The following is a 26,475-nucleotide window of genomic DNA, read 5'->3' as shown; positions in this document are numbered from 1 at the left end:
TAGTTCTAGAGTCTGTTTCTAATGTTTTCACATTTTAAAATTGTGCAATTTGCCTGATTTATAAAATGTCCTGTTTAATGCCTTACTGTATGTATTCATATGCTTTCATCTGGCACAATGTATAAAGGCAATAAACAGTTAGATCTTATTCCTGGATTTTCTTCGTATGTTTGTTTACTTTGGGGTCATAAATAATCTTATAAAGTGACATGAAGAACTATATCCCATGTGTGGGTAAATTGCTAGGAATATCCAATAGATGGCAGCAATACGCTAAAGAGATTTCAGATTTGCTTTATGAATGGAGGTTGCCAAGTCCGCTGTTTACCGATGGTTTTGCTTAGCAATTTCGCTAGTTCTGGCAACCCTAACAAATCCAAAGGAACAACAAAACTGGAAGCGTAGCGCGAGACACGAGTGCTGTAAATCTGACCAGTTCAAGCTAAAACTGACGCCAGATGCCGTTTATTTACAGTCTGGATGTGAGAGATGTTCCCAGTTTGTAGAGTTTGGCATTAATCCGCTCCAGAATTGATGTAAGTACTACGATATAAAACGTATCACGTGCTCTGGTTTAGAATTGTCTATAAAACCATACAAAAAGACCCAGTATTCTAACATCTAATGGATATGTTTCAATGTAATTTAAGTGTTTTCTATATAAATTCACTAAGTTCTTTTCAAATTGTCAGTGGGCGATGGTATGATCACAACTCACACAACAATTCACCAATAAATACTGGGAATATTCCCATCATCCTACAAGAGAAGGACAAACTCCAGGAGTAGCAGCTGAAATCTGTGTGACTGTTAAAGATGGAGTTTATTAAAGAGGAGATTGAAGACATGAGTGATCCAGAACCATCCAGAGTAAAACATGAAGATACCGAGGAACAAATAGGTTGGTGTCCATTCTTTGTTTTTTTTTATTAAGCTTTATTAACATTTTTCCCCAGGAGTAATTTAAACTGATTTAGTGGCTGTAAAATAATGCACAATGTAGGGGTGATAAATAATGTCTAAATGAACTTAACCTTGAATAATAGCAATTGTCATCAACATTTTGATTGCATTAATAAGCAAATGACAGAGGTATCCTTTGCACACAACACATATCTGGTACATTATACAGATGCTGATCTCTAATGCTTTCTGCTAATAAATCAGGTTTACATGAATTTTCACATTTATTCTCCATGAACTGATTCTGAATTAGTATGTTTATTTCAGACCAGATGGAAACGATGGAGCAAAGACACAAAGTGAATGAAGTTGATGAAACATATTGTAACGAAAAAACTCAACGAAAAAAAGCCAAAAAGCTGCACATCTGCTCTCAGTGTGGAAAGAGTTACACATATATATCTGGACTCAAAAAACATCTGTGTTTTCCCTCTGGAGAGAAACCATTCAACTGTGATCAGTGTGGAAAAGGTTTTAGTTCATCATCAAATCTAAACCAACACCTGATAGTTCATGCAGATGAGAAGCCTTATGTGTGTTCTCTCTGTGGAAAGAGTTTTTCAAGGCTGGATCATTGTAAACAGCACCAGAAAACACATAATGAAGTGAGAGATCATGGGTGTTTGGACTGTGGGAAGAGCTTTACTAGAGCTGAATATCTGAAACAGCACCGACGAATTCATACTGGAGAAAAGCCATTTAACTGTGATCAGTGTGGTAAAGGTTTTTATGTATCCTCAAATTTAAAAGAACACCTGAAAAAACATTCAAATGAGAGGCATTATGTGTGTTATTTTTGTGGAAAGAGTTTTACATGGCTGAACTCTCTTAAACAGCACCAGAAAATACACACCGGTGAGAGAGATCATGTGTGTTGTGACTGTGGGAAGAGCTTTATTAGAGCTTCTAGTCTGAGACTGCATCAAAGAATTCATACTGGAGAAAAACCTTACAAGTGCTCATATTGTGACAGAAGATTCAATCACTCTTGGTCTCTGAAAGTTCATGAGCGAGTTCATACTGGAGAAAGACCTTACAAGTGCTCAAATTGTAACAAGAGCTTCGCTCAGTCTGCACACCTGACAGAACATAATAAGCGACTTCATACTGGAGAGAAGCGCTGTACTCAGTGTGGAGAGATCTTTCTGTCTTCATCAAGCCTTCTTATTCATATACAAAAATATCATATGTTGTAACTTTTTCATTATAAAGACACAATTTAGTTTAGTTTGTGAATTTGTCGAAATGCTCTGAGAACTATGAGGACTTATGAGTTGAAGGTTCACCAGTTAAAAGTAAGGTAATTAACATATTCTAGACACCACCCAGCCAAAATAAATATGCAAATGTAATTCTGATTGTACATGAGAAATAATATGATATACATCTTGTCTTGATTGAGCTATGATTGATTGAGAATGAATTTAGTTTCGAACGCATCTTATTTACCACACAATACTGTAGTAAACAAGTTTGAGATGTACGGTATTATTAAAATCCCGGACAGAAATGATCAGTGTTCATTGAAATGATCGGTTCCCCGATAACGCTCACTCTTAGCGCGCTAAGAAGACTCGAAAGATATATCTTACCAAAGTTGTTTATGTTCCTAAGTGTGTTCCCCGAACTATACCTTAGGAAGCTGCTTAAGATATACCTTCTTACGTGTGACGTTACCCGGCGCTGTCCGTGGCGATGCTGCTGAATTGGTTGATATCGATGACTCGAGAATCAATTATTCTCTCGTGCAGGGGCTGTTTATGTGAGAAAACGGTGTTCTTTATAAAAGAAGCACTTCAGAAATAGTTGAAATTGCATTTATTAGGACTCATGGGATATTATAAAAAATAATACAAAATAGCCTATAATAGCCTAGCCTACATATTTTTAAATTGTATCATATATTGCTGCCATAATAACCATTTCAAATTTGTGCGTGCTTTCTTCTCTTTCCCATTTTTGTTCGCTGAGGTGGAGCTGCGATGAAATATTGTTCTTGTAAATACTTTCCAGCATTTCAGTAATAAAAGTGTAGGCCTACATCTCGGTGCTCGGCAGTGATCAAAAAGGATTTAAACAGTGGATTTTGAATCTCTTCTTGTAAACTCAGAGATGTGGATTCAGACGGCAATTAAATCCCCACACGACCTGTTTGTCAAAAAACAGTAGGTACTAATTTGGCCAGGGATTTTTACGCGGGTTGGGTGAGAAAAAACACTGATATTATGTATTCGGACGGCACTAAAATCACCGATTTACCCCTGTACATGGTTTTGGGAACCGGGCCCAGGTCTTGTATCATACAAGTATGAACAATGGCGTACCAAACCTTCAGTTTGCCAGATTTGGTGGATGTAGTTAGAAAAATAGTAAAATATTAAACCATAAACAAACTGAGAAATAAAATGATTGTTTTCTTTATTTACATGATTAAAAGATTCCAGTAAAACAGCTGCAGTAAATTGTATATTCGAACAGTAGACTTTCCCGCGGATCCTGGAATCCATGGAAGATGTTGTGACAAGAAGTTGGTTCCTGTTCCACCTTCCACGCCAGACTCTATTATGTGTTCTTTTCATAATTGTACAGATATTATGCAGATAAAATTTAGGTACACGATTTTTAATTCCCTAGCTGTTACATTTAATGGTCATGAGCCTGTTGACATTTTGCTGCTGTAATTCTTACAGTTAAAGGGATAGTTCACTCAAAAATGAAAATCAGTCATTTACTCACTCTCAAGATGTTCCAAACCTGTATGAGTTTCTTTCTTCTCTTGAACACAGAAGAATATATTTTGAAGAATGTCAGTAACCAGACAGTTGATGGTAGCCATTGACTTACATAGTATTTTTTTTTCCTATTTTAGAAGTCAATGGGGTCTGTCAACTGGTTACTGACATTCTTCAAAATATCTTTTGTGTTCAGCAGAAGAAAGAAACTCATACAGGTTTGGAACAACTTGAATGTAAGTATTAGACAACATTTGGGTGAATTGTCTCTTTAATACTACTGTTTTCATTTGGAGTTGACTGTTTATTGTAGAGTCTGTTTCTACTGTTTTCTGTGTTGTAAGTCACACGCATCACACACATGACCAGCGTCGGCCAATAGTGAGCCTACGTGCTGACGTACAACACAGAAGCGCTGCGCTGCGCTGTTACACTACATGAACTCACTCACACAGAATTCGGAAATGAATAGTTGAATAAAGTCATTATTTTGTTTGTTTTTGTGCACCGAAAGTATTCTCGTCTCTTGATAAACTTATGGTTGAGCCACTGTAGTCACTGTAGGATTGTTTAAACATTGTCTTTCCTAACTTTCTGGGCCGGCAAGTTTCGATCCCATAGCAGCCTATGAAGGAGTGAGACAGCTCTCAGATTGTATCAAAAATATCTACATTTTTGTTCCGAAGATGAACGAAGGTCTTACGGGGTTGGCACAACATGAGGGTGAGTAATTACTGACAGAATTTAAATTTTTGGGTGAACTAACCCTATAAGTTGTTCCAAACAGAATGTCGGTAACCAGACAGTTGACGGTAGCCATTGACTTCAATAAGTGTCACACGTAATAACCTCGTCTGATTCAGAAATGTTGCCATAGCTATTACACAGTCAACAGTTCAACCAGCTCACCATAACTTGTTTTCAACACTTTTATTAATCATATGCATTGTAAATTGATAAGTCATGATCTCAAGAGACGCAGCCAAAAACTGATTAGGATTTGGGGGTTTGTTCAAATTTGGGCTGATGGATTGGAAATAATTTTGTCCAGGATAAAGAATAAACATTATAATATTAAACATTAGAGAGTTCAAACATCTTTATCCAAGCTGAACTATAAGGTGACGCTCTTCAGCTTCATCCACAGTGGAAGAAGTACTCGGCCTCCGACTGATCACCTGAAGGAAAAAGAAGATGTTCACATTCGTACAACAGTGGAAACCTGTACATGGATTAAATCTGAATAAACAATGTGCATCACTTGATCAAAGCATTCAACACTGGCATATTAAATCTTACTTGTTTGGTAGTAATCGTACACTTTAATCACAGCTGGCTTGAGATTCTTCACTTGAAGAACCTGTTTCGTTTGTATCTGGTAAATCACTGGAGTATTTTGTGGGATCTACAGGAGGAAACAAACTCATCAGTCCTGGACATTAAAGACATAAAGACCTAAGACAAATCATATGAATGTTGCTGTTTTCTCACCTCCTTCAAATATACAATGACACGATCATCTTTAGAATCGACCCGTTCCACAGGTTTTCTGTACATTCCCCAAAAATCTTTAAGCTGTGGGGAAAAAGTGCTGGTTAATTTCTAAAAAGAGAAACTCTAGAAATTTGTACACATTTTGTGATGAATCACTCAAACGCACCATTGATGTATCAGCTGTGAATCCAGATAAGAGTTTAATATCCACAATGACCATGTTAGTCCTTTCCTGTAGACCATCATATCTGGAAAAGAGCAAATGAAAAGGTTCTTAAATGCCTCATATAAATGTACAAATAAGAGAGAACAAAAGCCAGTATAATTACCAAGACACATGCAGAGTTTTAATCACTCGAATCACTCATAATGTGTCAATAATAAAAATGTTGTATCTCAAGTCAGTGTGTAGTGTTTTAACTACTGAGATACGCCGTTTCAGCAAATATTGCTTTTGTGTTTATTAAGATGTTAAATATTCAGAAAATATTTATTTGTTAGATAATCTTAAGTCATTATCATGTTCTAGTCTTTTGACTCAAAGTCCCCCTGTGGTGAAAATCAAGCTTTTAATGTTAATGTGTATGTGGCAGAGCCGATCCTGACCTCCCTGGGGCCCTAAGCAAAATTCTGTTACGGGGCCCTCCTACCTGACCCATTAGCCATTTGCCATTGCCACACAGTCACACCTGACACCCCAGTGCTCCCACTACAATCTTCCCTCCTTTAACTAATAATTCCTTTTAATGAACTAGGAATTCCTGATATCAGAAATAGACATTGTTACTAGAAAAAGTACATTCTTAATATCAAGAATTCACATTTTAAATTGTACAAATTTAATTATTGATATCAAAAATGCATCCTGTGAATGAATAAAAGCTAAAATGACTTGCCATAGCTGCATTTTAAATAATGAAAGCAATACTAGATACTTGATGGTTATTATTTACTGAGGGATGTGCATCCATATTGGACCAGTATGTCCAGCCAATCAACATTTTAAATGCAATATAGCTTATAAATCAATAGTCAATATCAATGCTTTCCATCTTGTTTTATTGCAGAGTTGTAACTAAACTGACTTGGAGACTACAATCATTGTCTTGTTTTAAAAGTATTTGCACCTATAATGAGGAGTGCATATATAATGAACGCATGAGTTAACATGCAATGGTTTGCAATGGTGTATGCAATTGTTTAACGCGCGACGTGGTTATCTTTTCCGAGCTGCAGTTTATAAACAAACACCGTTGCCCTTTGTCGTTTATCAAACGTAATAAATAGATGTATTTCACTCTCACTTTTTTTTGTCAGGCACAAAGTCACAGAACACAGCCCTGGAAGTGTCCGACATTAGCAAGCAAGACACAGAAAGACCAAAATACAGTATGCAGTGCCCAGCTGTGTTAGACAGACAGACAGACTAAAGAGAGATGCACATCAACTTAACTTTACTGACATCAAACTTGGAGAGGAGAGAACCCAAGTCTACCTTATAGCTGTTCCCGCAATTCACTCTCATGGTGTTTTTTCCGCTTAATTTTCTCAATGTTTTAACCCTTGTGTGGTGTTCAAAACCCTATAACCCCCGGGATCTTCACGGTCAAAAATGTATACTATAAAAAATAGCTTATAAATCTCTCATTATACTATATTTTCACCCAATATTGGATTCAATCTTTTTGTCAACTTGTTCTCTTTCAATTAGGACTGGTTTTATATTTCTATTTGCATCTGAATAATCGTAGTCCTCATTTATTTGAGAGTAGGCATCTCATTTTTTGAGTAAAAAAAACATTATTTGTGAATAATTTTGGAAATATTAAAAAAAATCTGAAGAAAATTGGCACTGTTGATCACACTAGTCTACTTTAATTTTTCACCAGGAATTTTGTTTTGAAAAACTTTTATTTTGTACAAAGTGGCACAGATTTATACTTGTGGTGTTCCACTGGGCCATTGTTTCAATGGGCCATTGAAGGTGAATGGGAGAGACTGAAAAGTTAGAACGCCATGAGGAATATCTTTAGATCTGATTAATGGAATATATTGTTTGGGCTCTTTTTAATCGTGAGCTCCTTCTGTAAATAACGTTGTGCCATTTTTCATGATCAATGTATTTTTTTATGAAGATACGAGTAAAAAGGCCAAGTCTAAGCTACCTTGCTTGGCTACGTGAGTCTGTGGATTTTTTTGTGTTAGAACTCCATGAGGAATAATATCTTTAGTTCTGAGTGATGGATTATGTTGAGTTTGAATCATTTTAATTGTAAGCATCTGCTGTAAATAATGATGTGTCATTTTCCACAATCGGAGCAGGTTTCATGAAGTTACGAGCGGAAATGTGTCTAAAATTCCATCATCCTTATATGGTTTACACATGGGTCTCTTGAAGGGTTTCTTTTACAAAAACCTCGCTCAAGTTTAGTAAAAATCCTGAAACAATTATGCTTGCTGTATTCTACTCATTGAGACCTTTCAAATGACATATGACACAGGACTATCTGAGCTGTATGATGTATTTGACATTGCTGAATGTAGTACAAAAAAGTAGTTTATAAATTATGATTTTTTTTCTTCTATTTATCAGCAAATAACTCAGCACTACTTAGGAGTTTATCAAATTGGCTACATTCATTGTAAATTTCAGACTCTAAGCTTTCAAATGACACCTATTTTAAGTTGATAATAGTTGGTAATAGTTTTAAAAAAATATTATGATTATTTATTTCGCAGCTAGGTGGCGCCTGCGGGGGGTACACTCAGTTTTAGAGTGATAACTCAGCTCTAGGAGTTGATCAAAGTGAAGTTGATCAAAAGCTGAGATTCTAAGCTTTAAAATGATACCTATTTTGTCACTTTTCACTTTCAATGGCCCAGTGGAACACCACAAGTATAACTCTGTGCCATATTGTACAAAATAAAAGTTTTTCAAAACAAAATTCCTGGTGAAAAATTAAAGTAGACTAGTGTGATCAACAGTGCCAATTTTCTTCAGATTTTATTTTATTTTTTCAAAATTATTCAAAAATAATGTTTTTTTTACTCAAAAATCGAGATGCCTACTCTCAAATAAATGAGGCCTACGATTAATCAGATGCAAATAGAAATATAAAACCAGTCCTAATTGAAAGAGAACAAGTTGACAAAAAGATTGAATCCAATATTGGGTGAAAATATAGCATAACAAGTGATTTATAAGCAATTTTTTGTAGTCCGGTCATTTTTGACCGGGAAGACCACAAGTGTAACAAGGTGACAACCCCCCCCCTAAAAAAGTAAGAAAATTGTCAAAAAACATTTGAGAAGTAGTTATACCATCTGTGAATAGAGTCACTAAGTTTCAGTCCAAAGCGATAACATTAACTAGTATTTTGGTGTAAAAGAAAATTCTCTCCGGGTCAAAATGACCCGAACACGCTTTGACACAAGGGGGAGGAGGGGCCTTGAGTAATTTGCGGGGCCTTACGCAACTTGCGTTTTGTGCGTATAGGGCTGATCGGCTCTGCTATGTGGTGCTTTTAATTTGCTTTAAAACAAACCATGTGTAAATTCACAAGTCGACTCCATTTCTGAGTATTTTCTCCTTAAAACTGCAGTGAACCAAAGACAGTCTCAAAAACACGGTTTGAAATCGCTGGTGTTTCTGACGTCACAAACTACCTTGTAACCAATCAGATCAACGTGTGATCGTCAATGAGTGGATCTCTGAGCGGAGTGGAGGCGGGGCTCATTTGCATATTCATAGAACCGCGTATACTCAATGAGGCAAGGGTCTAGAGTTACAATCAAGCTGTTTTAAGGCATGAAGAATTTAAAGATGAGTTTTATTATTACAATTACTGACAATTATTGACTACAGGGGGACTTTAAATACAAATTCTCTTACTTGACAGTGAAGTTCAAAATGAAATTTTGTCCAAATGTTTTGCAATCTCCCTCAATCTTAGCATCAATGCTCAATGTTTTAGCTTCAGTTGGAGTGGGAATGTTGTAGAACTGAGCCATCTGAGAGAGTCAACACAAAGAAAAACACATTCATAAATCATCTTACAGCAGAATAACCACCCTGACAGCAACATAAAGGCGGCTAAGATCCGGCCCACATCTGATACGCGATGAATCCAAATGTACCAGATGTGGCCCGGATCTGGGCCGACACTATGTTATTGGTCTGGGCATAAAATGCCAAGAGAGAAAGTGAGTGTGAGTAAATGAAGCTGAACGCACTACAGACCTGCACAGACACACAGGTAGAGCCCTTCACTTCAATGCTGTATTTGGCTGGAAGTTTCTGCAGCTGCTTCTCCTGGTACAGTAACTTGTTGTCCTGATTGACATTAAAGTGGAGAGTGTCTCCTGCTGACCGTACCGTCACTGTGCTGGAGCCGTCAGAGCTGAACACTTTGGTGGCGTACAAAGACAGAGCCTGAAGAGCCACCACTGTGTCCTGGGAAATAAATGTGTTCAGTAATGCCACTTTTACTCAGTCACACCAGCAATAATGTGTTTGATTGAAGAGGTTTGAGTAACCTGTGTGGAGGAGAATCCTCCATAAGCATTCTGCTGCTTCACAAGCCAGCTAACAATCCTGTTAGCATAGCGCAGATCAGCTGTAGTGACTGAATCTGCAGTGAGAACAGCAAGCAGCACATATGAGCTGATCTCCACTGCCAGAGAATCAGAGTCATCAGCAGAGCCAGACTGAGACCAGTGGAGACAAGAGCCTTAAGGACAAAAGATACACGCGTAACTCAAGGAGCATGATTAAAACAAAAAGGTAACACTTTAGAAAACTGTTCCATCATTAATGAATAACTACACAAGAACAAATGAGTAACACACTATTAACATTCTAGTTACTATTATTATTATATCTGTGGAATACTTGATTCTGATTGGTCAATAGCACATCCAGTGGTGTGTTATTGCTCGATAACAACCGCTGAAAACACAGGCTCAACGGGCTTACTTCATGGAAGTTTTGCTTTTGGTGAGCTAATAAAATATTAAAACTCAGTCGAATCAATAGCACATCCAGTGGTGTGTTATTGCTCGATAACAACCGCTGAAAACACAGGCTCAACGGGCTTACTTCATGGAAGTTTTGCTTTTGGTGAGCTAATAAAATATTAAAACTCAGTCGAATCAATATTTTGTGTACGGTTATTTAATTATGCCAAATTATTGATTTGAGATGATTATAATTAATTAAAATTAATTATTTATGTGGTGAAATGCTGTATAATAAGTGGTATGACTGTATACTGTATCTTTTAAATGTCTGTCTAGTTTGAACTTGTCGCGCTAGCAATAGCTCTCACTGCGGAACCTTTGCGTTTAAAGAGCTAAAATTTTGAATCAGATCAATATTTCATGTCTAACTATTTACTTATGTGGCAAGTAGTCGTGTAATAAGTGGCATAATGCACATCCAGCTGGTTGTTATCTCAGAATAAACCCCTTCTGGCTCTACTACTACTACTTTTTTATAACTCACACAGAACAACAAAGAACTACTGTATACAGGTTCATAATTAATGTTAATAATCCATTATGTATAATATAAGATAATGGTAATCCACTAGTAATGTCAATGTCAATGTCACTTTTATTTGTATAGCACCATTCAAACAACACATGTTGACCAATGTGCTTTACACCATCTCAATAAAACAATACAACAATATTCAAATAAACTGATAAAAAATAAACTATAAACAGTAATAATCATTATCATCCAATAGATGAATAGGCCATTTCAAACAAGTGTGTCTTAAGTTGTACTTTAAAAACATGTACAGAATCAGCATCCCTAACATGTGATGGTAAGCTATTCCAAAGTTTTGGAGCAACTACCCCAAAGGCACGATCCCCTTTCTGGCTTAACTTGGTCCTCGGAACTTTTAACAAGTTTTGAGTTGATGATCTCAAGGTTCTACCTGTCTTGTACCCTATTAACAAATCTGATAAATAAGTCGGTGCAAGGCCGTGAAGAGATTTATACACTAATAGAAGGAGTTTAAAATCAATTCTATATTGTACAGGGAGCCAATGTAAACGGACCAAGGACGGAGTGATGTGTTCACGTTTTTTAGTGTTAGTTAATAATCTCGCGGCAGCATTTTGTACCTTTTGCAGCCGTTGAATAGATGCTTGACTAATACCCTTGTATAAAGAATTGCAGTAGTCAAGTCTTGACGATATAAGAGCATGGATTGCAATTTCAAGGCTCTTATGTGTCAACGATGATTTCATTCTAGCCAAATTTCTCAAATGAAAAAAACTTGACCACATAATTTACCTGTGCATTCAATTTCAGTGCGCTATCAATATAAACACCCAAGTTTTTAACATGATCTTTCACATATAATGACAGTGATCCAAGTGTTGACTCAAGTGTTACTATATCCTTCTAAAGGAACTACTAATAATTTGGATCAGTATTCTAAACTGAAGATCATGGGAACACACTAGTAATGACTAGAATGTAGTTACAAGAATGTTAATAGTGTGTAACTCATTTGTTCCTTCGTAGTTATTCATTAATTATGGGACAGTTTTCTAAAGTGTTACTAAAAACAATAGTACGGTCATAAAAGACAACAGAAAGTCATCAGAAACAAACCTCTTACCATCTGAAATAGCAACATCTTCCAGTTTCTTGAAAAGCTGCTGTCGAGTGTCCGTGTCTCTAGCCAGACTGAAAGTGTAGGCGAGCAGGGCAGTGGTGTAAGTGTTATTGACATCCTCAATGACGGACCTCAAGCATGACAAACCTTTACTGACGACAGGATCCTGTGACAAAAAAACACAGCCATTAAGCTGGTTTAGATCGTACTTATCAGACCGCTACCATTTTGTCCGTTGTAATGGGAGATTTTTGATTTTCATTACTTACTTTGATTTTCATTAACATATACTAGATTGACTACTATGTGTGTTGCTGACCATGTGATATAATGATTGATGTGGAACTTCTGTGAGGCAGGAGAAAGAGGGGGAGAGCTTTGAAGGCTGAAGCCCTGACCCCTAAGGTCAAAGGGCTGTCCAATTTAGGACTTGCAGGCTGTAAGTTAAGCTAAACTAAAGTTCAATATAATAGGATCACTGGTGGTGTCTTATCCATCTCTGGAGTTTAAAGAACCTTGGAAGATAACAATAACAGAGTATAAAGACTGGCCTGCCCCTCCCTCCTGGTCGCACTTGTTCCACAGACTGTACTTGTGACTTCTGTGTGGCAACTGGGCCTTCTTGCAAGAATAAATTACTTTTTAATGATCATTTGATTCCAGACTGTCTCTTATGCCAAAGATGATTGTTTAGTGAATTAAACTGCCACAACACCGTTTAAATGGGGAAAAAGTGAAGATAACTCCAGTAAACTATGGAGTGCCGCAAGGATCTGTGTTAGACCCTCTGCTATTCTCAATATATATGCTGCCACTTGGTAATATTATAAGAAAACATGGAATTAGTTTCCACTGTTATGCTGATGACACTCAATTATATATTTCATCACGACCAGATGAAAACGCTAAATTATCTAAATTGACAGAGTGTGTTAAAGATATAAAATACTGGATGACGTGTAATTTTCTGCTATTAAATTCAGATAAAACGGAGGTATTACTTATTGGTCCAAAAAATTGCCCACAAAACCTCTTACAATACAACTTTAATTTAGAAGGATGTCCTGTTACTTTATCCACTACAGTAAAAGACCTGGGGGTTATACTAGACCGCAACTTGTCTTTTGAAAATCATATTTCATATGTTACAAGAACAGTCTTTTTACACCTTAGAAAAAGCTACAATTGCTAAGCCACGTAACATGCTATCTGTTTCTGATGCAGAAAAGTTAGTTCATGCATTCATGACCTCGAGACTAGATTACTGTAATGCTTTATTAGCTGGTTGTCCTGCATCGTCAATAAACAAGCTACAGTTAGTCCAAAATGCAGCTGCTAGAGTTCTTACTAGGTCAAGAAAATATGATCATATTACACCAATTCTATCGTCTCTACACTGGTTACCTATTAAGTTCCGTACCAATTACAAAGTATTACTTCTGACCTATAAAGCCCTAAATGGTTTAGCTCCTGGGTATTTAACGGACCTTCTATCGCCCTACAATCCATCACGCTCTTTAAGATCACTAAATTCAAGGTTTCTGGTCATTCCTAGGATTTCTAAGTCCACTAAAGGAGGGAGGGCATTTTCACATTTAGCTCCTAAACTCTGGAATGGCCTTCCTGATATTGTTCGAGGCTCAGACTCGCTGTCCCAGTTTAAAACTAGATTAAAGACGCATCTCTTTAGCCAAGCATTCACAAAATGATTACCTTTTATACTACAGTTAAATCAGATCAAATGCATTAATATTATGAACAGCAGCTACGCTAATTATTTCCCATCTGCTTTTCTGTTGTTATCTCGGGACGCTAGTGAAGAGATGACTCGACGCCAGCGATGTTATGCCCTAAATTAATACATGATTAACTAACTTTATTTTTCTATGTACATTTCTGAAATGCACTTTCTGTAAAGCTGCTTTGAAACAATGTGTATTGTGAAAAGCGCTATACAAATAAATTTGAATTTAATTGAATTGAAAAAAAAACCCCACAGAGGAATAGACTGTCATTGGAGTGTCATTTTTCTGAGTTTTTACCATGTTTCCTACAGATGAACTTACTGTGACTGGAGTTTCCAGTTCAAGCAATGATGCAGTAATGTAGGCAGTCATGGTCACATCATCATTCACCCCACCCTAGAATTTATTAGAAATAAAGGATAAATAAATCAACACACTCAAACCACTGAAGGAAAGTTCATCTAGACAAACTGTGATGTTGGCTTAAGAAAGTCTGAATAAAGACGATAGATAGAGATAGATAGAAGATGACAGACCTTCATTCTGTTGTTGAACAGTGTTCCCTGTTGGATAAAACAGCCGTCTGAATCCCGTCTGCTTATTAACCAATTCTTTGCACTCTGAATAATGTTTGGATCAATAAATATGTATTTCTGTGCTTTGCCAAAGGACCTCAGGACAAAGGCAGTCAACCTGATGGTGTAGAAGATATAATTAAAGTAATTTGAACTGAGACAAATTTTTAAATGTGTTTATTGGGTTTATTTTTGTCGATTACCTTGATATTATTTCTGTTAAACAATAGTAATAGTGAAAATATATTTACCATGTATTCCCATCACCATAACCAAATGTGCTGTATGATCCATCCCAATGCTTGTAGTACATTTGTCTCTGGTATCCTGTTTAGTGTGATAATGGTTAACGCTTCAACAGTTTGTTTGGGTGACTCAATGTGACATTCAGGTGTGTTGAATAATGTATAATTTGGTATCAAACCATCTCAGTATTTTCTTGACATGATTTATGTCTCTCACCGCTCTTCAGGAAGCCTGTGGCTCTCTCTCGGATGGCCGAGGTGAGCTGCTCCGTGTTCTCCAGATACTCCAGAATGTAAATATTGGGAGAAAGAACAGCCATGTTTTGCTCTCCACAGCCGTACGGCATCTGTAATAATCCATGAAGATTCCTCAGTGCACGACCCAATATGTCGCCTGTAAACCATACACAAATGACACTCACTACATTTTATAAGTCTAAAGCCAATCTCCTCATTTCTGCTCATGTTTGTAAATGTTACCAATGACTGAAAAAGAGGATCTGGCTGATCCCTCTATCACATCTTTAGGAAGAGTCAGAGCCACTTCCTCTGAGAGACTGTCACCTATGAACCAGACAGACAGAAACACATCAGTGATCAGCAGAGTAACGCTATAAACATTTTATCACCACCTGTGAAGTCCCAGTAATAATAATATAATAAAAAACAGGAATTATTGTGATTCAAGCACTTTGGAAAAGGGGAGAAAATAGCCACAGTTTCAAAATTTGGCACAGCTGAACAACTAAACTACAGTTGTCATGAAAGGCTGACAAATTTCAGCTTTCTCAATTAAAATGTCCGATACATATGAGTATATTTTAGCTCCCTCTATTGGTCCTCAAATTTGGTGTGTCTGTGATGGGAGTGAATTATTGATGAATGTATTTTTGATACACATTTTAATGTTATATGATTGACTCATTGATCAAGTGACTTTTGTACTATGCTCATTTCCTAACACCTGTGCATAGACTAATCCGTGACCTAGTGTCATAGGCTGGTTAAGAAAAAAGGTGGAGACTGTTGCCCTTTAAGACCGTGTGCTTGAGAGATTGGGAGAGGTGTGTGCGTCGTCTGGACTGCGTCATTTACGTGCAAGTCGACATCCGGTTGAGTGTTTTAAACAGGTGCTGGCGTCTGAGAAGAAACGCTGAACAGTGATAACCAAACGGTTTACGGCTGTGCGGGAACGAGTGAGTCGGAGTATTGTGAAGACGGCGACGCAGAGCGATCACGGGCGCAGCTGTTGGAGATAAGTGAGTCAGCGATCGTTTGGAGACGGCAACAGTGGGCGGTGAGCACGACGGCGAAGCAGAGCAATCACGGGCGCAGCGGTTGGAGACGAGTGTATCAGCGGTTGCTGTTTGGAGGAGCGAATCAACGAGTGCTGGTCGGAGACGAGTGAGACCGCGGTTGGTGAGACGGCGACGGAGGATTGCACAACGCTGGAAATTAACTAGACTGGGTAGTGGGAATTGCTACCCAGTCATATTGTGAGTACAACCCCAGTTGAAGATCGTCTGATGAATATTGTGTTGATCCTTTTGCATCTAATTCATAATAGAGACAATTCGTAACAGAGATAACTTATAATAGAGACAATTCATAATAGAGATAATTCATAATAAGAGACTAAGAACTAATTTCCAGTATAACTTACTATCCATAGCTCTTGTTTTCCGTTTGCTGTGGTGTGATTTATTTGGGTTGCAGTGTGTATTACATGGTGTGGGTATTTACGTGCACCAGTGAGTTGTAGTTAGCTTTTTTTTCTTGCATTGGACTGGAGATACTGGTAGTTGTTTCTTATTTCTTTCTAGTACACTATAATCTCTGGATTTGTGGAGACCTACATGCTGTGAGACCAACCCAGGACATTTGTTCATTCACCATAAGGACATCATACCAGACTGTGCTGAGGACTGCATTCCTTTGATAACTGCTTTTAATATTGAGATCATTTTATAGTCTAAAAGTGTCTTTGTAATTCAATCTATCTGAGTGTCAATACTGTCCAGCCCTCAGTGAATGATTAACTTGGGTCCTGGGTTCCATTAAAATAACCTAGGTGGCGTAGTCGGCTACTTGTATTTAATCGGGGTTAATACAGTATTGCTGGTTTGTGCAGAAACTATTATAAAAAGCCCCTTTTAAATTCTCATTTTGCTGCGCTATAGGGCGCCACATGTCCTCAAAATGTCCTCTATGCAATGTGTACTTATTTTCATGAAGTTGGAGTTTGTGTTTAGAAGACAAAGAGGGTTGCAGCATTATCAGCGCTTGTACACCAAAACATCTGAAATATCTGCAGACTAACCCTTTGGACACAGTAACCAGCTGTGAGTCTCTGTCTTTTCAGTTCCTTCCGCCTGCAGCAGAAATCAATCACATCAACACATCATACATAAGCAGCATTAAGATCATGAGTAAATGATGACGTGTGCTGACCTGTACGAGCAGACTTCGTGTGACCGTGTCAATGCGTCCTCTCTCCGGGACGCTCACAATCTCATTGTCACACACAGTCTGGGACGCCTCTGCCTCTGCACTGACTGTAATATTCAAGACTCCTACAACACAAGACATATATACGTGAATATACAACTGAGAAACAGTCGCGTTTCCATTACCCTTCGAATTGAGCAAATTGAAAATTACAAATTAATAATAATAATAATAATAATAATTCATTACATTTATATAGCGCTTTTCTCAGCACTCAAAGCGCTTTACATAGAAGGGGGAATCTCCTCAACCACCACCAATGTGCAGCATCCACTTGGATGATGCGACGGCAGCCATATTGCGCCAGAACGCCCACCACACACCAGCTTACTGGTGGAGAGGAGACAGTGATGAAGCCAATCAGTATATGGGGATGTTTAGGAGGCCATGATGGACAGAGGCCAAGGGGCAAATTTGGCCAGGATGCCGGGGTTACACCCCTACTCTTTCGAAAGACATCCTGGGATTTTTAATGACCACAGAGAGTCAGGACCTCGGTTTTACGTCTCATCCGAAGGACAGTCGCGTTTCCATTACCCTTCGAATTGAGCAAATTGAAAATTACAAATTAAGTTTCCCCTTTGTAAACACGTCCATTTCGGAAAAAAATATTTTTATGCTCGCATGAGGTGGTTTTTCAGGCAATTCGAAAAAGGAATATTTCGCAAACTACAATGGAAACAGTTCTTTCACATTTACAGGTGACCTGAACTTATTTTTCACACGATCATTCACAGTTCCTCTGTAGCCACGTTTCCATTATGATTTGTGCAAAACTTTTGCGGTATTTTCTAAATGTCTATAAAAAAACTTTTGCGGAATTGATGCCTTTTACAATAACCGATGTTATGCGACTAAAACATCATTTTTTCATCTTGCGAGAAGCCAAAATTATGGCGACGGATGTTGTAAGGTTTACGTATATCGCAGCCACCGCACTAGCCATTATTTTTAATCGAAGGAGACGTAGGCGTGTTATCCAAGCTTTAATGGCAAGGAAAGCCCCTAATACTTAGGAGCGAAATATTTTGCAAAATATTCCTTTTTCGAACAGCCTGAAAAACCCCCTCATGCGAGCATAAAAACATTTTATTTTCAATGGAAGTTTGTGAAATTTATGTCTTTCCAATGGTTGTATTTTCAATTCGCATTTTCAGTTCGTGCAATTTGAAGGGTAATGGAAACGCGGTGAAATTGCATGTTTAACATTTACATTAACATCTTCCCTTGCCAATAATGCTTGGATAACACGTCTACGTCTCCTTCGATTAAAAACAATGGCTAGTGCGGTGGCTGCGATATATGTAAAACTACCAACATCTGTTGCAATGATTTTTGGAATGACTTATCGTTAGAGGGAAAAATAACATTTTAGTCGCATAACATCGGTTAACGGAAACGCCATCATTTTGCAATCGTTTTTAATCGACATTTCAAAAACATCCCAAAAGTTTTGTGCAAATCTGTAATGAAAAGGCGGCTACTGATTCAGACTGGAAAACTCACCAAGAACAGAGGGAGTGAGGATCCATTTAAAGGTTTTTCTTCCATTAGCACACAGACAGGATGAATACTGATCATCAGAGGAGGCTTTGAGAGTGTAGTCTGAGGAAGGAGCTGGAGTCACTTTAACCTGTCAATCATACACACATGATTCATGAGTTCACATCTACATATAATTATTACAGTAAAGGTTATGCGTATTTGGCGTGCTGTCCGGGTGGAGGGCTCCGAGCTCGGAATTGCAGAGTACTCCTCCCATTGGTAAGAGTAGATGGAACTAGAAGTGAGGAGATGGGATGGAGATGGGATGCTGATAAACTGTCAAGGAACAGAGGTGGGTTCTGCTGTTATTTATCTTGTCCTGAGTTGATTACTGATTGATCTCCACTAGTCCTAATTGGGTTAATTATCTGCACCCGCTCCTGCCGAACCTTGTTAATTAAACATCATTTAGTGGCATATTTGATATGATTTGGTCATCATACTGCGTCGGAAATCTCACCATGATGCACTTGGACAGAAAGTTGAAGACAGTGGCCTTCAGCTCAAAGATCTCCCCACGGATGATGGAGTAAGGCAGAGAGAGCTCTAGGAAGAAGGGCTGGAAAACTGTCAGCTGAGCAGGAGGAGCCAGACCCAGACCTTCAGAGGACAGGCAGAAGGCCTCCGTCTCCCAAGAGGTGATGGTGTCAGGAACCGTGACAGGAACCTGAGCTGATCCAGAGTCCCTGTGGAGGAATTACAACAATAGGCATATTTGATTCTGACTCAGCCATTTTTCCTGTAATAAATGACAACATTCAGCACACAGATGATGAAAAAACTGGATTAAGAATCTGCAAAGCAAGCAAGGTATTAATAAAAATAAGTAATAAGATAAATATGATGTTAAATGTACTGATTATGCTTTAAATACCCCACTTCAGCAAGTTCCCAGAGCCACGTTTCTGGAAAGACAGTTCGAATCGTCACTGCTGGAGAATCAGGTGTTGAATCAGTTGTTTCAAATGTACCATGTGTGAAATAAACTGGGTGAGGCACTGGCCTTTTACGGAAGACAACTGAAAAAAAAAAGAAGTGATATTTTGTAGTTTTAAGTGATATGTATGTGAAGAGTACGTCAAAATGATAAATTCTATATCCAGTCATAAGTAAATAGAAAATGGAAAGCAGATCATTATTTTAATACACATATTTTCACATATTTTAAACGTTTCAGTTTATTTAGTTTTAATATTTTAAAATTAAAATATTATATTGTATTTTCTTACTACATCTCTATAATTGTGGAATTGTGTGAGTTCCACAATTTCACAAATTGAATATATTTGATTTTTTAAAAATATATATTTAATAACAAGCACTAACATATTAAAACATTACAGCTTGGACTGTAATAACAGTACATGTACCTACCCCTCAGACACTCATGGAGTCGCACATAAAAATTTGATGCCATCTTCAATCCCACTTTCTGCCAAATGGTGTAGTACTCCTGAAAAGGAGTATAAGGATTAAATAAAAATTAAATAAAAGAGAGCGCTGCAGTGATGGCTTCTTTGTTGGTGTATTCACTCAGAATGAATGATAAGAGAATATGCATATAACTAAAGCACAAAACATTACATTCTCAGCATGTATATCACTTTTTTCACAGTAATGACTCGTTGTAGAAATAAGTGACTTTAAACATTCCATCACACTAGAAGGAATAAGAAAAATATGATCAACAAGCTATTTAACACTCTCTCTGTACAGTTCTCATGCTCTAGCCCCAAAATGATGTGTGGCATTTACAGCTGGTAGTAACACTCTAATCTCATGCTTTTTACAAACAAAATAAAACTGAAACAACATCATGTACTCTCATACACTCAAATAACATTGACATTTTAATAATTTCATTGCAAGCTGATTTAAGGTGTGCCCCTAAATTTTCTGCTTGCGCTTCTAAAATTTTCAGTCAGGGGCTACAGCGCTCCTAGTAAATAAAGTTAGTCTGGGGCAGTGAAGGCTTCTTTGTTGGTGTATTTACTCAGAATGAAGCGCATCACGGCCGCGCGCGCGCCACCCACTGAAGTGTGCGATGACGTAATCACGCTGGTATGCCAAGCGAAAATAATTAATTTAATAAATGCACATAACACTCTTTTTAAACATAAAGCACAAATAAGAAATTGAACAGTATTTAAAAGTATTAGAAAAATAACATTTTACAATATTATAAAGGAATTGAAGAAATTGTACAAACGTAAACAGCTTGTACTCTCTATATTACAATGGCAATGATGAACCACAATAAAAGTCATGAAAATACAAATTACTTTTAAATGTCAGTATAATCATTAAGGCTTTTTATGCATTTACTTACACATGTGCAGTATATACTCTCCCAATCATTATCTACTGCACTGCCACACATATAATCCAGCTGTTACCTTTAAGGATTCATAAGTGTATGAGTATTTCCATAAACGCATATTCAGACACTCGTCATCATCGTCAACCACAACAGTCCTAGGGTAATTTGACTCCGATTGCACTGGCAGCAGGCTGAAGATCTGTGACGGGATCATGTTCACACACTATCAGTATGATTTCTAAATAATACATGTATTTCCAACAAAACTTTATTTCCAGTTTGGTGAGAAAGAATTAAGATTAATGCTAAATTTCCTGAGATCAAAATGTCAGCTGATGGATCATAGCAGCAATAAGTAAAGTCAGTTATCATTAGATTGACACTGTAGATTCCCACTATGAAGACACATTTAATCAACACTGAATCTTAAAGCATCTAGACCTTGTCAACATCCAGACGTTCTCCTGACTTCAGGATCAGGACGCTCTGATCTACAGCACTGAGGCCACACAGTGAACCAGGCTGAGCTGAGAGCTGGAGAGTGTTTTTCTCACCGGGAACTGCTTTAGCAGGAGAAAACTGCAGAGATACCTGTGGCATACAGGGAATAGGATTTATTTTAGAAATGAGTCAGTAATACAGTTTAAAGAGGCTCATTTCTAAAGCTACAATGCATACCTTGTTTTTGAAACACTTTTCAATGTTGAAATTTTTGCTACTAGCCACAACCGTTTCACTGGGAAGAACACAGTACGCCAGAATCTGCATTACAGGAGCCAGATCTGCACTAATAGACAGTTTGAACGACATTGAGCCCCTTGCTCCATCAGAAATCTTCACTTCAACCTTCTCATATCCATGATGAACAATCACTCCTCTGGACAAGACCTGAAACAAACAGATGACACTCTGATAACAAACTGACTAGTGCAGCCAAATAATACTGTTAAACAAAAACATCTCTGTGATAATGTGATAATGCACATGTTCTCACCATATAGACGATGTCAGTTTTGAAGTTTTTAATTGTCTCTCCAACAAAATAATACTTGATGGTGGCTGTAAACTCAGAGTCACACTTTAATGGTTGTTCAGTATTCTCTATAATCAATTCACTTCGAGTTGGGGTGTATGGAGAGGCAGGTTGGAAGAGCTGGACTGTTTTTTTATCGGCAACGATGTAAGGCGTGTCGTCGTGTCCAAAACCACGGAGCCCTTGATAGACACTTGCCTAGATTACAAAAAATCTGAAATAACTCCTGTAACTAAACTCTTCAGGCAATACAAAAGAAAATTAAGTGAACACAAAATATCTTACTATTAGATCAATATCACTTTTAGAATGATTGGATGTATTAAGAGAGAAGTTGGCCAGTCCATCGCTGTCTGTAGTTAGATTTAGGAGCAGTTTTGTGGACCAAGTGTAACCCTCCATAAGATAAACCTTTTTGTTTTGAATTGGTGCACCTTTGAAATTTGAGAGTTTTATCTGTTGAAAATAAGATTTTGAATGAATCAATTAAGGAATAATTCCGTACATATCAATGGTGTTAAACTGAGACAAACGGATTTTAGACTTACTTTTCCTTCAATAACTGATCCATGTTCATAAGTTTTGGGCAGGTCAATAAATGTGACTTTACCAATTTCATAAGTGAGAGATACAGATTCAGATTTTGTCATGGTGATCTCTGTAAATAGTCAAAACACCTACATAAATATTTATTCAAATAAAAGTAAAATGTCAAAAATGAGAAATACAAGAAATGTAGGTAACAGAGATCTGACCAAATTGAACAGCTCACCTGTTCCTTCTTCTGTAACCATTGCCTCAACATGAAGAGAATTATGCATCAGTTGCAGTGGAGATAGGTACCAAAGACGTTTTACCAGTGTGACTTTAAAAAAGACTGATGCATCTAAGGTATGGATGGCACAGCCTGTCTTTTTTATCTAATTATAATGAATGAACACAAACATAACTATTAACAGAAGAGTGGTTTAATTAGATAAATGTATTAAAGATAATGTACTGTGTTTCAACTGACATACCTCAATGGTTTCCTCTAAACACTCTGAATTTGTGTAATAGGAAATGAAGGGCCAGAACTTACGGCACACTTTCACCCGTGATTTACCAGGTACAGGCTGTCCATAAGTGTATCTGTGAAAAAGGTACAAGCAACTGATCTACAGCCCAGGGTTGAGTTAAGCAACTAATATATTAGGATGGCCGGTTAAAGTAAGAAACTGACCCAAGAGTTAAAAAAATAATAATACAATTAACAGTTAAATGAAAGTGTGAATGGAAGAGCACGTTGCTTTTTTAATAAAAAAAAAAAAAAAAAGAAACCACTCACTTTCCGCAAACCTCAATTATCAGTTCCTCTTCTTCAACACTTAATTTATTTGGGCTTTTTACAGTAACTTCAAACTTAGGCAAAACTAGAAGTCAGAAGGCAGAAATCAGAGTTATTAGTACTCAATTTATATATAAAAAAATTAAATACAAACATATAAAAAATTTAAACTCTTCCCATTCAAAACTACAAATTGTCTGTTCCCTTTCAAGAGAACTCGTGCTTCTTAAGTCATAAGTTACGACACTATGGGAACACCTCTGCGTGATTGCGTCTTGAAGCACGTGTGAAATCAGTCCAGTGGTGTGACGGAACGTCATAGGCGGGAGACATCATGACCTGGAAGGTATAAAGCACCCCTAAATCAAACAATGTCAGCTTCTGTTTCTTCAGCAAGCAGTCTGTGTTACTCTATCTGTCATATTTTGGAGTTGTGTGCCTATATATCAATATATATTTCCTCTCTCAGGATCAGGAAGCACGCTCTGCGGTTTCTTCCACCCTGAGTGAGGGCCCGGTGCTTCAGTTATCTTCCTCTGAGGAGGTTGGTGTACTGAGAGTCGATGCAGGAGAGTCTGAATATTCGCCATTTCACTCTCCTGGGTACAAAGAGCTAGTGAAGGTTATCACTCGTGCTGTGTGTGTGTGTGTGGGGGGGGGGTAGTTGGGGTTAGGTGTTATTTATTAATAACACCTTATTAATAAATAAGGTGATTTATTACTTGTTTATTTAGCTACTCATTTATTTAATTATTTAACCCTCTGAGGTCGAGAAACGCGCCGACGCGTTTTGCTGGATTTTTTTCACATAGCAGCAACATAAACTTAAATTACTCCGTCATTTATGGTTATACAGAAAAAAGAAATATAAAAAAATAATCTGTGATATTTCTACTTTTGTATGTGTCCACTTACAATCAAATCAAAACATTGTGCTTTTGTAAAATAAAGAAAATAAACAGGGTGTGCGTTCTGCCTCTCCGTCGCGGTGAACTTTTTTTTCTTGAGCACGTCTATAAACTGAAACAAAACTCAGCGAATACTTCTCACACATTTATGAGCCATATACCTTTATACACATTTAAGTGTGTACTTTTAAATGATCGGATTCAAACTGAAAACAAATATTCTCTGTTTAAGTAATTTGTATAAAACCAACAGGATGTCCAGTATCTCAAACGCTTGCTCATTACTTTTTAATTCGACACGCCCACTCGCGCAAAAGAGATTCACATGCAAATCTCCACATGGGACGCGAACGCCCTCGTTACCTCAAACACAAAACACCAAAACACTTCACAAGTCTCTGCTTTTCGTCGAGTTTGGAAGACACGTCTGAGCTTACATTGGATTTAACTCAGAAGAAGAAGAACGCGATTTGAAGACAAGAAAGATGTAAGGTAAGAAATTCTTACTTATTAGTTTATGGTATTGTTGCATAAACTTCACATTGCAGTTGAACTGTTGCTAGATATATGGTGAATATTATACTATTTAGACCCGTGTTTCCTGTTAAATACTGTTTGTGGATATCTGCTCAAACATAGATATGTATAACCATAATGTTTAATATTTTGGAGCGCGATGGCGTTTGAATGGATCATATTTTGGAGCGCGCTGTGGGTTTGAATGTATCATATTTTGGAGCGCGCTGTGGGTTTGAATGTATCATATTTATATTTGCACCAAACATTAGGCTTTATGTTTGTACTATTATATGCCTACAAGGCACAACAAACCTGGTGTTCATTAGGCTATATATTGTTGGAAACGTGTGTGTGTGTGTGTATTCTGTGAATTTTAAAAAGAAATTTTAACCAGAAAAATCTAAAATCTATTCCCAAAATCGTGCAGCCCTATAGTTTCTCTTGATATCAGTATGTTCACAGTTTTTTCCTTTTTTTTTCTTTCAGGGACCAGATGCAACTGAGTCCTGCTGACTTCAACATTCACATGAGTCTCTGTACATGAACATGGTAAAGTGAAAATCAAACACCATGGAAATGAAAGGTATGTTTTTAGGAATGGCACAAAGGTCTCTGTCTTTGGATCATTGTTTTCAATGTGCTCTTTTGTCATTTGTATTTTTGGATTGTGTTGTGTTGTAAATAAATCCAAACAATCTAAAAGCCATTCTTTTTTAAATCTCCTCATTCTTTGTGCAAGGTTGCTCTGAATGACAGGGCCTGATCGCTCCTAATAGGGCAGTTAGGGGAGTGTCTTTGTCTTTCTCAGGTGTAAAAAGCTTACATATTCATGAGATGATCACGCGTCTTCGCATATGGCTTTGTCACACAAAACACGTCTTAGAAATTTTAAATCAATATATTGTCTTATCTGAATGAGCAGTCAGGGTGATTTTCACATAGTTTTGGAGCAAATATTCTAGGCTATGTCATACAATTTTCAAAAGTCTTGTGAAGAAATAATCAGTATGGGTTTCATGGCCTTATTTCAGTGAGAATTTTTTTTTGTATTTTCACAAACCACGCATAAATGTCATTATCTCAAAACTACAAACTTTTACATACATGCTGCTGATATATTATTGTAGCAGAGTTTGTGCTGAATACAGTGTAATTAGACTTTAGCCATGAAAATGTCACTAGTAACAGAAAAAAACACAAATGTCAGAGCATGTCAGACCACCTCCAGGGCCCAGAAAACAGCTCAGACCTCAGAGGGTTAATTGATTTTAGAAGATAGACTTCCTGCTCAGCTACCGTTCGGACGCTCTTGCTTACTGCTCCGCGCTTTGCTCTATCGCTTTTATATTTTATCTTCTTTATTTTTATATTTTAGCTCCTTTTATCACCTAATTTTAACTTCAGCAAATCAGCACAGTGCTCAAACGACAAAGTTTGGATTACTACAAAAACGTAGAATTCTTCTACCCGACCAGCTTACATTCCGGGGAAAGGAAAACACAACTGCCTACAAGGAAAAGAGAGAAAATGCCTCTTCTGGAATCTACTTGCTGCACTAACTGCCACAGACTTTTACAAAGGATTGCAGTTCTTGAAACAAAGTTACTTACTGGACCACCAAACCAGACGGAACACACAACAGAGCTTCGTCATGGACACCCTCAGCATATAGCCGGTGAGTCTCATGAAACTAGTGCTCCTCGACAGGTAGAGAAACAAGCCGATCGACTTACAAATCGATGGCACAAACAGGGAGCGAGACCCAAAGGCACTCGAGACATCAGATTCTCACGAACATCACATATTGCCGCAGTAGCATCCTCTACCCCAGATACAGCTCTGACAAGGATTGCAAACACTGGTCTCCTACCAACACCTATACATCTTGAGAACAGATTTGAAGTACTAATGAATATAAATGAGGAA

The 26,475-nt window shown here is 37.5% G+C and overlaps 2 protein-coding genes across 3 annotated transcripts in view; one reads left to right on the top strand and one right to left on the bottom strand.

Annotated features, from left to right (window-relative positions):
• The window catches only part of LOC309506292 (uncharacterized protein), a 57,705-nt gene extending 54,935 nt beyond the window's left edge, over positions 1–2,770 (top strand). The window contains exon 5 of the mRNA XM_082180085.1: positions 1,966–2,770. Coding sequence (XP_082036211.1) covers positions 1,966–2,159 — 194 coding nt within the window. The 3' untranslated portion in view covers positions 2,160–2,770. The remainder of the gene's footprint in view (positions 1–1,965) is intronic.
• Positions 2,771–3,364: 594 nt separating this feature from the next.
• The window catches only part of LOC309506209 (alpha-2-macroglobulin-like), an 86,137-nt gene continuing 63,026 nt past the window's right edge, over positions 3,365–26,475 (bottom strand). Inside the window, exons 7-34 of one of the 2 annotated variants that reach the window (XM_082179908.1) lie at positions 23,123–23,207; positions 22,815–22,926; positions 22,568–22,715; positions 22,344–22,453; positions 22,081–22,251; positions 21,757–21,993; positions 21,441–21,650; positions 21,204–21,353; positions 20,839–20,961; positions 19,817–19,895; positions 19,317–19,461; positions 18,903–19,128; positions 18,404–18,530; positions 16,841–16,962; positions 16,710–16,761; positions 14,870–14,953; positions 14,607–14,783; positions 14,396–14,471; positions 14,106–14,262; positions 13,891–13,965; positions 11,828–11,990; positions 9,726–9,919; positions 9,430–9,642; positions 9,082–9,200; positions 5,356–5,437; positions 5,187–5,270; positions 4,995–5,100; positions 3,365–4,873 (exon numbers count right to left, since the gene is read on the bottom strand). In XM_082179908.1, coding sequence (XP_082036034.1) covers positions 4,833–4,873; positions 4,995–5,100; positions 5,187–5,270; positions 5,356–5,437; positions 9,082–9,200; positions 9,430–9,642; positions 9,726–9,919; positions 11,828–11,990; positions 13,891–13,965; positions 14,106–14,262; positions 14,396–14,471; positions 14,607–14,783; positions 14,870–14,953; positions 16,710–16,761; positions 16,841–16,962; positions 18,404–18,530; positions 18,903–19,128; positions 19,317–19,461; positions 19,817–19,895; positions 20,839–20,961; positions 21,204–21,353; positions 21,441–21,650; positions 21,757–21,993; positions 22,081–22,251; positions 22,344–22,453; positions 22,568–22,715; positions 22,815–22,926; positions 23,123–23,207 — 3,668 coding nt within the window. In that variant the 3' untranslated portion in view covers positions 3,365–4,832. The remainder of the gene's footprint in view (positions 4,874–4,994; positions 5,101–5,186; positions 5,271–5,355; positions 5,438–9,081; positions 9,201–9,429; positions 9,643–9,725; positions 9,920–11,827; positions 11,991–13,890; positions 13,966–14,105; positions 14,263–14,395; positions 14,472–14,606; positions 14,784–14,869; positions 14,954–16,709; positions 16,762–16,840; positions 16,963–18,403; positions 18,531–18,902; positions 19,129–19,316; positions 19,462–19,816; positions 19,896–20,838; positions 20,962–21,203; positions 21,354–21,440; positions 21,651–21,756; positions 21,994–22,080; positions 22,252–22,343; positions 22,454–22,567; positions 22,716–22,814; positions 22,927–23,122; positions 23,208–26,475) is intronic. The other variant, XM_082179909.1, reaches the window with a different exon arrangement.

The sequence above is a fragment of the Leuciscus leuciscus genome (genome assembly GCF_965113295.1).
Source record: "Leuciscus leuciscus genome assembly, chromosome: 9".
NCBI classification, from domain to species: Eukaryota; Metazoa; Chordata; class Actinopteri; order Cypriniformes; family Leuciscidae; genus Leuciscus; species Leuciscus leuciscus.
This window is presented reverse-complemented; position numbering and strand designations above follow the sequence as displayed.